General features: G+C 42.9%; 1 protein-coding gene across 3 annotated transcripts in view; it reads right to left on the bottom strand.

Moving 5' to 3' along the window:
• The window catches only part of YIPF5 (Yip1 domain family member 5), a 315397-nt gene that overhangs the window by 105671 nt on the left and 196223 nt on the right, over nucleotides 1-13503 (bottom strand). For all 3 annotated transcript variants that reach the window (XM_044069146.1, XM_044069147.1, XM_044069148.1), the window contains exon 5: nucleotides 2617-2798. In XM_044069146.1, coding sequence (XP_043925081.1) covers nucleotides 2617-2798 — 182 coding nt within the window. The remainder of the gene's footprint in view (nucleotides 1-2616; nucleotides 2799-13503) is intronic.

Here is a 13503-nt window from a genome sequence, read left to right as displayed (position 1 = left end):
GTGCTGCCAAAAGATAAGTGTTTAGTGTAGGCAGAGGGAAGTCATTGGGATTGCATTCTGTAGATTTGCGCTTTATCTCCTCCAGATTTGGTGGTGGATGCTCCCCACTGCTTTGACCTGTATGAGTCTTGAGCCTGGTATCTGGAACCCTTAGGGTATCTGGATTTGCCCCTTTGAGCTCTGTCTGACACAGGAAAGGACCATTTTTTTGTAGGCAAGTGTCTACTGAATCTAGGTGGCTGCACTTGTAAGAAATCTTTAACAGTTTGCATAAACTTAGCTTTGTCTTCCATTTTCTTTAAAACCTCTTCTGCCTTAATACCAAACAGAGAATCATGCTGTAAAGGTGCATCTAGCAATTTAGCTTTAATATGATCAGGTACATTTTGTTCCTTTAACCAGGCATGTCTCCTAATCACAGATCCAGCAACTGTGGCCCTGCAGGAGGCCTCTAAAGAATCAAAACCACATTGCAAAGTATGCTTTCCAACTTGTTCAGCTGCATGCAATAATTCCGGAAATTCCTTATTTTCTGCACATTCTGAAATCAACATAATTTTCTATTTCAACAATCCCATAACATGTTGGTACTTAAGCATATGAAACTGACAGTTTAAGGCCCTGATTGCCAAAGTTGCAGATGTATAAACCTTTTTTCCCCATCTGTCCAGCGCCCTGGAATCCCTGTCGGAGGGGTAGAGTTTTTTGCTATTGAGGCCTTAACTCCCTTAGGACCCTGTGAAATAGTTTCAGGATCAGCAGCAGGGTTTCTAAATAAAAATTTATGAGAGTCAGGGACCCTGTAATATCTGTCAGGCTTACTGGGAGCTGGAGGTAAAGAGTCAGGGGTCAGGCTTGACTCTGAAAAAACATCATCCACAATGTCTAACACAGGGGAAATGGCTAAAGGCTTGTGCTGAGGGAGGAGGAGGAAATCCCTGAGCCTCTTTTTTAATTCTGAGAAGTCTTGACTCTCCTAGTGAAAATGCTCCCTCAAAGTATGCAAGGTTTCTCCAAATTAATAATCCTCAGGAGGAGATGCAGATGGAATAGAATCCTCATAGGGAGGTAAAGATAATTTCTGATCAGAAGAGGAATCAGAAGAAATAGATACCTGATCTGAAGATTCATAGTCAGTGTCTTGCCTAGGCCTCTTATCTGGAGGGGGATGGGTACCCCTGATCAAGGTAATAAGGTCTTCAGCCATTTTGATCATCTGTTTTTTAGGCATAGAGGCCTGTGCACGTGGCTTAGGCGTCATTTTTTTAGTTTTAGAAGGTGTCTTTGCCTTTGGTTTTGCAGCTTTCGTCGGTTTGATGTAAAAATGTTGAGGTCTGAATACACCCTAAAAAGCCGGTGCCTGCTCAGCGGCTCCGGACCCGTCTGAGGGAGATACATCCGTCGGTCCAATACCTTGATTATCTTGCGGCATGCCGAACTCCACATGGGTGTTGGTAGAGGCCTGCGACTCGAAGGTAGCTGGTATCAAGGGCTGCGAAAGCGCCTCAATGAGTACCGGCGAACCGGCGACTGGCTTAGGAAAAGCTTCGTCATCGGTTTTGGCTCTCGGCTGCCTTTCTCTGTCCTTTTCTTTGCATTTTTTATGTACTCCGGTAGTTGGATTGTTATCCGACGACATCTCTGGGTAGTTAAATCTGTTTCTAAAATACTTAGATGCAAAACTATACTGACGCTTAATAGTGCGTTGGTTAAATCTAGCACAAAACCGACAGCCAGATACATTGTGATCAGGGCCTAGGCAAAGAATACAGTATAAATGGAAATCCTTATGAGGTATTTGCTTCCCACAAGTAATACAATTATTAACTTTTTCTGACATTGGTAAAAAGCAAGAAAAAAGTTTTCCCAACGGGGTACTTAGCTTTACTGAAGACTTCGGTTCTGAAACTCAAACGCAAATATTTCAGTAGTCGGCCGACCGGCACTTGCAAAATGCTTCTGCTTCGGGCACCGTGCGGCAAGACAGACTAAAGAAGATGAAGACTGCTGCATGTTTTACACCCCTGACGACCTGACATCATGGAAGAGGAGACAGCAACTGACGCAGGACCCAAGACTTTGGAATTCAGGCCGACTGAGGGCAACCTGCCAGCAGATTACCCAAATCTAATGACTGCAACATTGAAACACGAAGAACATCATGCCCTCAGTGTGGGGATTCAGGATTTCTGAAGTGCCACAAAAAAGCAACATGAAGGATATATACAGTGTCAACCCACTACACAGGGTTCCCAAAAAATAATACAAGATGCAAGTCTTAATGACAGAGCCATGTTACAGCGAAGTCAAATATGAACATACAACAGGAAATGCAAAGAAATTAGCTCAAAAGAAATGTAAAAAACACAGGAGGTTAGGAGTTGGGGAAAACTCAAAATGGATGACGTAACAAGAATAAAATACACAGGTTTACCATTCTGCAACTGATTGTAATGTAATTATGGTGTACAATACAAAAACAGCTAATAAGGACTGTTTTATAAAAAAAAAAAAAAAAAAAAAAGATGATGTGAACATATATATTTAGTTAAAAAAGGAAGTCTTTTTTCATGTTTCTCTTATTCTAAAACAAAATGTTCATTTACTAATACTTACTGTAAAGAAAAGAAAACCGCAAAGCTTGAAAGGGAGATCATAGGAAGGAGGCAGTATCCCAGTACGCTAGCAACACAGCCAAACGAAACTCCTGTCATACTCATCAAATTCAGCAAGCAGTACACTGCTAAACAGCCAATGCCACTGATCCCATATACGTAGCCAAACTGAATTTTGCCTGCCTAAAATGAAAAAAAATAAATAAATAAATATATATATTTAACGGACTTCTGGCAAAAAGGAAAACAATTCTACAGAAACACATGATCAATAATAACGTACCAGAACCCCAAGTCATTGCTATTCACTGCTAAACAGTTATGCTACGATTTTACTAGTGCACGAAAGTGCTGCAGAATTTTCAAAATTTTCTTCCTAAAATATCAGTTTGCTCCCCACACTCACAATACACATTTTAAAATGGTCTGTGTTCTCTGATCAATACACACATACTAGTACAAGTGTATAATGGACAGAAAACAAGATCCTCAACGAAACTGAGTTGCACTTGTGACAGCTGCAGCTAAATGGGGGAAAAAGAGGTTGGGAAAATGCTAAAGAAAATGTATACAAGGGTACTCAATACTGGCCGAAGCTCTGCAGATTACAATTACTTTAGGGTTTACATTACCTGAGTCGGTCACAACTAACTATCCTTTTTTATTTTATTTTTTTTTTAATTGTCTCCCTCAAAGAACCAAGCCCTGATGACAGCACTTTGTTCCCTTACATCAAAATATGTAAGCTGGTCCAAGTGCTTTTCAGTTCATTCCTGCTCTTTATTTTAATTTTTGACATGCCATATGAAGCAGATTACAAGTTATATAGAGTATCCTCCAAATTCTGACGCTCCAGAAAAGAAAGATAATGAAAAAAGGATGTTGAGAAACCTTCAGGTATACTGCAACAAGCAGGTGAGCACCTTGCATATATTTCTTGAATGTGACATACCCTTTTTAATAGATATTTGATTTAGGAGCAACAGTCCAAGAAATGCAATCAAAGAAACTTCTTCAGAGAACACGGGAAACACTGACAGAAAAGAAAGGTGCCATGCTCAACGACAATATGCTCTGTAGACGTAGCACCTGCAAAAAATAAATTTTGTTCTCCTTAAAACCACAGTCAGCCTGTAATCCTCTCTGAAACTAAGATTAATGTTCATGTTGTAGCAATGTAAACTTGTAAAAAAACAACACAATCAACCAACGTAGTATAGCATGTCTGGGAAATATTTAAGGTCTTTGAGTACTTAAGATATGTTCTGATATTTTTTTCATTTCTCCATTTTCTTTATAGACAGTAGGTTCTAAGAGGCTGCCAGCTCTGCATGACAAAACTATTTAATAAGCATTAACATTTTACTATGCATGACTGGGTTCTAGCACAATGGAATTTTCCATTCACATGAAATGTATACCCGTTTTTCGTCTGTAATTAGCAGTCCACGATTATTTTAGATAGACAGCAGCTTACAGGCAAGCAGGTAATCTTTGCTATTTCTGACCTTTCCTGACCTCTTAGCTGCTTCAACTGGTTTCTTACAGAAAAGAACTAAGAAATGGGTATAATTTACCCAGTTTATGCTTTTTTCGCACAAAAAAAGATGTTCCCTTTCACTTTACCTATGTTACACTGAACCACAAAGTGCTTAGATTTTAAATGGAGAAATGTTAATTCAGTACAACAAAAAAGAAAAAGACACTTTAGTAGGTAGCAAACCCCACATCCCCTCACTTTTATACATATCTGCACAGTAGCCTCAGAGTGGGGTAAAGCGAAAAGCCCCACTAAAGTACACTCCAGTCCCCCACAGTAAAAGTTATTATTTCAACTGACAGCCATTAAAAAGTTATTATGAACAGCTGCTCACTGTACTTACAATTTTCTGAGTGAGTACTGCACCCACAGGCTTTTCAATGGTCAAATTATATGCTGTTAGCTACAAATATACAAATCAGATGCACAGTTTACCTCAGAGTTATATTTGGGTGATCCTCTTGTTTACGGCACAACTCTAACTAAACAGCACTCATCCTGGGGCTTTTGAGTACTATCCCTACACCCATCTAAAGCCTCTACTGAGAGCCAACTCCAGATAAGGAGAGAGCATTGCTGATAATTAGGTCTGCACCTACAATCAATGGTGTGTGTTGAGGTTAGCCCAACTGAATCCATTTAGTGCCATACACACATTCATAGAGTTTAAAACAAAGTCAGTCCATGCTTTATAATTACCCACCTTCAAAGGGTACTTCCCCTTCTCTAGGACAGAAAAACAACTCAGGACCAGGATAAATTTACCTATCTGATACCCAAGGTCTTCCTTAAAGAAAGTGAGGGCATCACCCTGTTTTAATCTAATGATGGAGGAGGCATGGAGAAATAAACGTGTTCCCTAGTGTCTTATTTATATTTGTCCTTAGAGTCAAGTCATTTGTTTTGCATATCAGGTGGACAGGATAAAAGATTTGGGTCCTTAAAAGTACACATTAGACATAAATAAATGTGTGAGAGTTTATAAATGACAAAGTATGGGAACAGATGATTCAAGTATGTTTTGGTACGGGAAGATCTTTAGTTCAGTGATATTGTTCATTGGGAATCTCAGGGGTCACTCTAGGTGCATGGTGTTTGACTACAAACATACTAAAAGGGGGCATTATATTTATAACTGATTAGGGTCAGAGTACACAGTTCATTTCTTTTGACCTAGATAAGATACCTTTATAGGTTCATAGGTAGGTACTAGGCTTTGGCCTGAGGGCCTACGCAAGCCTAGCTAACAAGGTTCCCTGGCTTACGCCACCCAAGAAAGTTATTTTCCTGTGCCAATGTTGAGCAGAGACACAGAATTGATCCCCGAGGTGTATTTCCTACATCCCATCCAAAGATTTTTCTTGAAGAGTGCTAATGAACTTTGCTTGACCTAGATGGGTAGCCTGTTCCACAGTATGGGAAGTCTCTGGGACAGGAATCTATCCCTCCGGCATGTCCTGTTTATTGTCGTGACAAGGTTTAGGTCCCTAGAGCATGTAGCACGGAGGGATTGGGATTTTTTTAGGTGTAGCATGTCCAGCAGCTCTGGTTTTGACATAGCTTTATATGTTAGGCAGAGATCACCTCGGAGTAGGCGATACGCTATGGAGTAAAGCTGGAGTTTTTTGAGACGGTCAGTGTAGGGTATCTGTTTGAGACCAGTAATCCTCTTTGTGAAGTACTTCTGAGGCCTTTCCAGCTGCTGCAGATGTCTTGTGAGGTACATTTCAAAAGGGGCATTGTACTCTATAATGGGTCTAATGAGTGTCGAGTAGAGGGGAACAATGACCTCTTATTTCCTGGATGAGAACCCTTTTATGATGAGGTGTGCCACACAGAAGGACTTCCTGACTACTGTAGCGATGTGACTATCAAAGGACAGACTACTGTCCACCTGTTATCACATATTCGGTGTTAAGTAGACTCCTGTCTATGTAGTAGTTCATGGGTACAGAGTTTTTACCAAAGGGGACAACAATGCACTTTTTGCATCGAGCTTGAGGCCGTGGGCTCTGACACCAGGCATCTGTCTCAGTGAGGCCCTTCTGTAGGATTTCCACATCATTTGGGGACTCTACTATGGCTCCTGCTTTGCAGTCATCTGCGAACTTCGTTAGCCAGAGGCCTTCTGTGTTAGCCTGTACTTCAGAGAAGTAGATACCAAACAGGAAAGGTCCTAGGACTGAAACCTGTGGTACTCCACTTGTCACTGGTATGAGGTCAGATTTGGTGTGTGCAACTTTTACAGTGTGAGGTTCTGTCTATGAGCCAGTTGGCAACCCATCTTGTGATGTAGGGATTTATACCTAGTTTAGTGAGGTTAGCTATAATTCCAGAATAGGGGATGGTGTTGAAAGCCTTGGCGAGGTCAAGATAGGCTGTGTGAACCACCTTACCCTCATCTACGGCTTTGAAGACTGCCTCAAAGAAGTCGATCAGGTTCAGGAGGCATGATCTGCCTTTCACAAACCCGAACTGGGTGGAATCCAGAGTTTGGAGGTTACCAATGTCTTTGTTTAGGAGTTCCATAATGATACGTTCCATGGCCTTGCAGACCAGGCTAGTCAGGCTAATAGGGTGATAGTTCCCAGGATCAGCGGTGGCTCCCCCTTTGTGGAGTGGGATAACTGTTGCTGTATGCCATTCAGTGGGCACAAAGCCTAATGTGAGGCTATGATTGAACATGGTGCTTAGGTGGGGAGCCAGTTCGTTCTGACGTTCGTGTAAAATGCAGCTTGGGATGTTGTCCAGTCCCATGGATGCTGTGTTTTTGGCTTTAGAGAGTGCAGCTTTTACCTGCATAGTTGTGATTACAGGGACTCTGCATTCTTCCTGTATAGACATGGGCCCTTTAGGGGGTGGGGTGGGGGTGGGGGGTAAAGTTAGCACTGAAACTATCTGCCAGGATGTTGGCAATATCAGATGGTTCTGTAATTTTCATGCCATGGTGCTATAACTCAGAGCAGATCTGGGTGTTGCCATTGAGATTCTTGACATAGCTATAGAATGCTTTGTGGTTGTCCTTAGAATCAGTGGCGATTTTGTTTTCATAGCTAGCTTTGGAGGATCTTGTAAGGGATCTCGGCTTCTTATGGAGGCTGACCAGGGAGCTCCTCCACTCATGGGATTTTACTCTCTTTTGCAACAATTTCTTCCTTCTGTTGTACAGTTTGTTTATGGCAGGGGACCACCAGATTGGCTTCCTTTTTTGGAGGATAACATCTTGGTTCTGTTTGGGATAGCACGATCCATGCACTCGTGTAAGTGCTTACAGAGTGCATTTGTGTAGAATTCAGCAGTCATAACTGTATTATCCATCTGCATGGGTGTCATGAAGTTTACCACGTCTGTCTTAAGAAGCATGAAGTTTGCTTTGGAGAAATTTTTTACTGTGGTTTCCTTGATATGGGTGGGGGTGGGGGTGGGATGTGGATATCAAGGGTGATTAGCTTATGGTCGGATCTGACCAACAAGGAATTGACTTCAGGTGTGGAACACCAGTCACTCATGTTGGTAGTGACTAGGTCTAGGATATTGTTGCCCCTGATCCAGGGTGTTGGAGTTTATGAATTCCAGAAAGCGTTGGGTGAAGGAGTTGGTACACGAGTAGTTTTCCCAGTTAATGGTGGGGTAGCTGAAATCACCCATTATTAGGGTGTTTAGTTGAATCCTAATATTTTCCAGTACATCAAGAAAAGAGGAGTGGGAATCCTGGGGCATGGTGGGGGATCTGCAGCAAGTAACAACATGGATTGCAGTTTTGCCCAGAGTTAGTTGCACTTGGATAACCTTGGATGCATTATGCTGAGCAACTAGCCTGGAAGTGTGGATATCCTTAACGATCATGGACACACTTCCGCCTTTGGTGTTCCAGTCCTGGTTACATGGCCGAAAAGTGTGGTATGAGTTATAGCCTGGTAGTGCAGAGGTGCTCTCTGGAGCCTTGAACCAGGTCTCAGTCACTGCACAGATATCAATGTTCTCCATTTTAAGGAGTGCCTTGAGTGAGTACATTTTGAGATTTGGACTTCTAGCATTGAGTAGCATTACCCTCAGTTTTTGCTTGCCTGTTCCTGTTACAGTTGTGAATTTATCATTTGAACCTTGCCTAAAAATGGGACTATAGGGGCGGAAACAGTCTTAGCCAGTATCCGGAATCCCAGGGGCGACAGGTGCAGGCCATCTCTGGCAAAGCATTGTGGTCTGTCAACCACAGATACTGGATCCCCTTAGAATGACACCAGAAGCTTAGCCAATTGTTGAAGTCAATCATTTTGTCCTTGTACTGCGGTATCATTCTGGGCGATGGCAGAACGCTCCTCAGGGCTAGGGTCATACCTGCCTGGGCTACAAGATCGGAGAGCTCTTCCATGTCTCTTTTCATGTAGCCCAGGGAGGTACGTCTCAGGTCGTTCACACCAACATGGACAATGACAGAGTCATATTTGTACTTGTTGTAGAGTGAACTGAGTGCGTGGGTTATGTGGCAGATCCTGGCACCTGACAGGCAGCTGACAATAACCTTCTCCTTGTTTAGCCTGGTGAGTGGGACATCAGTGTGCCTGACTATAGAGTCAGTTATGACTAGTGTGTGTTGGATACGTTGTTTTGCCTTATTGGCTGTGGTTGAGTGGCACACTGAGTCTGTGAGCTGTGTGTCATTTCGGTTGTGTTGGGGGGGTGAAAGTTGCTTGTGTTTCTGCTTTGGAGGTCTCTTTTGCTTGGGCAGATTATTATTGAGAGCCTCTGTGAATGTTTCTGTGTGTGGATTTTGTTGGTGTAGATTTAGGGGGACTATGTGATGAGTGCGGTGTGGTGCAAGTGTTTACCTTCTCCTCTTGAATGTCAAGTTCAGACTTGGTTGAAGAGAGCTTTATCTCCAGTTTGGCTAGATAAGTGCATCTCTCACAAGTTGTAGTGTTGGGTGGTAGGAGGAGAGGGTTGTCTGTGTACAGGAGGCAATTTCTACATTGCCCCAAGATTCCCAGATTCATCAGATAGACAGGAGAAAACACTGGAAGCTGACCCTTGGACATGCCTGAATAAAAAACTATTTTACTCTAGATAAGTGAGGAAAGTGAGTACAAGAACTGTTTTTCTCTAAGCAAGTGCAAAAACTGTTTTCCTCTAGGTGCTACAATAATTAGTCGCTTATTTAGTGCTTATACGTTCCGAACAAGTGCTGAGCATGAATAAGCAAATTCAAGTGCTAAAACTAAGAATCTGTATCTGCACTAGGAAAGAAACAAGTGCGGGCTTTCAAATCAGAAAGTTGAGAGAGATGGAAAAGATTGCCCAGACGGCCAATAACTACAATTTCTGGACCAGAACCACTTCCTTATGTGGTAGACAGGTTACCTAGTGCTTACCACTCCCACTGACAAGCTAGAAGGCTTCCCTCCAACACAGAAAGGCTTGGGGGGGGGGCTCAGAAGCTTACATACAAGTCCTGGATACAGCAAATCTGTATCTGGACTACACTAGTTACAGGAAAGGTAGGAAACAGGCTTACAGGTTTTTTTTTTTTTGTTTTAGTTTTTTTACAGAAAAGTAGCTAAAACAGCAGTAAATATAATTCAAATGCAGTGCAAGTTAGCACACATGAGTATTTAGCAATATTAGACCAAACACCATTAAAAAATGCAATTAAATTAAAAATTATTAAAAACAAGTGCAGAAGGAGTGTATTAGGTAGAATGTGGTAAAGAGATGGGAATGGGAGGAGTGTCCCAGATGAAATCTACAATGGGGCGGGAACTGCAAAAGCCACCAAATTTAAACAACAAACCAGAAATAGGGAGGGTGAGTGGGACAAAACACTTTCATCTGAAAAACTATACAGTGAATCAAAAATAACAGTGCACAACTCTGAATAAAATTAGTCCAGCAACAATTTACAGTACACAGTTTTGAAGAACCAAAAAATATACTTAGCTCTGTATATTTCCAGATAGTTTGACAAGAACTCTGTTAGACACAGGTTCTAGCAATGATATGCAGGCTGTTAACTAACAGGGTCTAGTATTATGCAAGTAATCCTTCAGATACTCAGATGACAAGCTGTAAAAACAGTTATACCAACTTAAGACACAGCAAATAGGAGGAGGTGGGACAAAACACTTTCAGCAGAGATCTGAAAAACTGCACAGTGAATCAAAAATAACCGTGCACAACTCTGAATAAAATTAATCCAGCAACAATTTACAGTACACAATTCTGAAGAACCAAAAAATATATACTTAGCTCTGTATATTTCCAGATAGTTTTAAAAGAGCTCTGTTAGACACAGGTTCCAGCAATGATACGCCTTTAGTTGTTAATTAGAAGTTATGTACCTACCATAACGTTCCATGTTAGTTGTCTTCTCTCGCCTTCTTTCTTGCTGGGTGGGTTCGGAGCCGATCCTCGGCTCCGACTCGGCACTAGCTTTAGCTCGAGAACTCCTTTTACCAGCTCGAGGCAACCCTATATCCCATGATGCAAGGCGGAACTACCTCAGATCTCGTTTGGCAGCTAACTAACCCTGCTAAAGACTTATCCTAATATAATTAGGAACCATGGTTCCTAAAAGAAGTCCTCATAACAATGCTCCAGAGGAAGCAATCTAATAGGAACTCTCCAAGATCTGTCCAGGCCAGGGGAAGGAGGGAGGCAAGAAAGAAGCGAGAGAAGACAAGTAACATGGAACGTTATGGTAGGTACATAACTTCTAAATGTTAAGTTGTCAATCTCGCCTTCATTCTTGCTGGATGGGACCGCGTCCTAGCACCTGTATCCCGGGTGGCTCAATGGAACAGACTCTTGAGAACAGTGGAACCAAAACTGGCCCTATCTCTGGAGGCCAAATCCAACTTGTAATGAGACACAAAGGTATGAGGCGTGGCCCAAGTAGCTGCTGCACAAATAGTGTCAATGGGAAGTCTATCCTGAAAGGCTACAGAAGTGGATAGACTCCTGGTCGAATGTGCTTTTGGCTTAGAAGATAGTTGTTTGCCCCTTAGAGAGTACACATAGGAAATGGTGGAAGTCAACCATCTAGATAAGGTCACTTTAGATACTGGAAGACCCAACCTGTTTCCTGCATAGGAGACAAACAATTGGTCTGATTTTCTAACTTGTTTAGTCCTATGTAAGTAGTACCTGAGCTGACGGTGAACATCCAAAAATGTAGCTTCTGTTCAGCTCTGTCAGAATAGTTAGGAAAGAAAACTGGTAGATCAATAGATTGGTTAATATTGGCTTGAGATACAACCTTGGGAAGAAAGGAAGGGTTAGTTCTGAGCGAAACCCTATCCTTATGAAACACCAGATAAGGTGAACGAATACAGAGGGCCTGAATCTCAGAAACTCTTCTTGCAGAAGTAACAGCCAGCAAAAATATAGTTTTCCATGTCAACAACTTTAAAGAACACGTAGCAGACGGTTCGAAGGAGGTAGAATTAGGGATGCCAACATTAAGTTCAGATCCCATTGCGGAGGAGGATGTTTCACAGGCGGTTTTAGGAGAAAACTCCTCTCAAACGGCTTTGCATAACTTATGAGACATGATGTTATTGTCCTGCAAGCCAACATGAAATTTGGAAATAGCAGCCATTTGTACTTTGACTGTAGATGATGACGATCCCGAATGAAAAACCTCTGCCAGGAAATCCAAAACAGAATGTATAGGAGCGGTGAAAGGATCAATATTTCTGGCGTTTGCCCAAATAGAAAAACGTCGCCACTTGCTAGCATAAACAGTTCTAGTGGACGACTTTAAAGAAGACACTAAAATGTCTCTGACTGAGTCAGAAATCATTGGAAGCCTGGCTAGGGAAGGAAGTGGAGCAACCAAGCAGTGAGGTTGAGAGAATGAATGGCTCGGTGCTGCTGACCCGACTGGTGGATCAAAAGATCCGGAACTGGGTCCAGATGCCAGGGCTGCACCAGAAGGTGATGATGTAGAGACGGAAACCAAATTTGTCGAGGCCAATATGGAGCAATGAGGATCAATTTGGCTCTCAAAACGGTGGCTTTCTGAATGACTTGTGGAATCAATGGAAAGGGAGGAAAAGCATAAAGAAGTCCTCGAGGCCAATCCTGGGTTAGAGTGTCTCTCAAGGGTTGGCCTGGAAGATAGTGTGAAGTAATCTGGGCACTTGCTGTTTTGAGGGGTAGCGAAAAGATCGCAACAAGGGGTGCCCCACTTCAGAAAAATCTGATCCACTACAGACTGATTGAGAGACCACTCGTGAGGCATCAGAATAGATCTGCTTAGCCTGTCCGCCAATAGGTTGGACCTGCCGGGATGTGCGTTGCTATCAGAAACCGCTGAGAAGAGATCGCCCATTGCCAAAGTCTGAGAGCTTCTCGACATAAGGGATAGGACCTGGTTCCGCCCTGTTTGTTGATGTACCAGACCACGGACATGTTGTCCGTCTGTACTGCAATAGTCCCTGTGGGAAGAAAGTCGCCGAGGGCTTCCAACGTTAAAAGCACTGCTCTCATCTCCAGGACATTTATGTGCAGGTGGTATTCTATGGGTTGCCACGTCCGTGGACCATCCTGCCCTGATAATGCCCCCACCCGATCAGAGAGGCATCCGTGGTGACTGTGGCAACTGGAGGAGGGGAACAAATGGTCGGCCCTGATGAAGAAGAGGGGAAGATACCCACCATCGTAGATGAGCCCTGCAAGACTGTGTCACTAAGATCTCGTGTCTCATGGGCAGATCGTGGTACGACCACTGCGTGAACAACATCCACTGCAGGAGACGCATGTGGAAGCGAGCTAGTGGAAGAAGAACAATGGCTGCAGCCATTAGGCCTAGAACCTTCAAGACAAACCTGGCTTTGACCTTGTTGCTTTGTAACAGAAGCTGAACAAATTTCTGGATGTCCAGAATCCTTTGATTTGTTAGTCTGGCTAACATTTTGGTATCTAACTCTGCGCCTATAAAGGTGATAGATTGGCAAGGCAGCAGAGAGGATTTTTCGAAATTCCTAGACTCTTGCAAAGCTGTAAGGTGTAGTCTCTGGACCGAATAAGCTGATCCTTGGAAGTGGCGGAGAGGAGCCAGTCGTCCAAATAAGGAAACACTTGGAATCCTCGACGTCTCAGGTGAGCTGTGACCACCGCCATGCATTTGGTGAACACTCTGGGGGCTGAAGTGAGGCCAAAGGGCAGTGCTCTGAATTGGTAATGACTGGCTCCCAGCCGAAAGCGGAGAAACCTTCTGGAGCGTCTGTGAATCTTTATATGATAGTACGCATCCTGAAGGTCTATCGAGCACATCCAGTTGTCCTTGCCCAGAAAGGGCAGAATGGATTGCAGCGTGACCATCCGAATCTTGCCTTTTGACAGACTTGT

This window comes from Protopterus annectens, chromosome 4.part0 (genome assembly GCF_019279795.1).
Source record: "Protopterus annectens isolate FY-2018-M chromosome 4.part0, PAN1.0, whole genome shotgun sequence".
Lineage (NCBI taxonomy): Eukaryota > Metazoa > Chordata > Ceratodontiformes > Protopteridae > Protopterus > Protopterus annectens.
The sequence above is the reverse complement of the archived record's forward strand: the minus strand, read 5'-3'. Positions and strand labels throughout refer to the sequence as shown.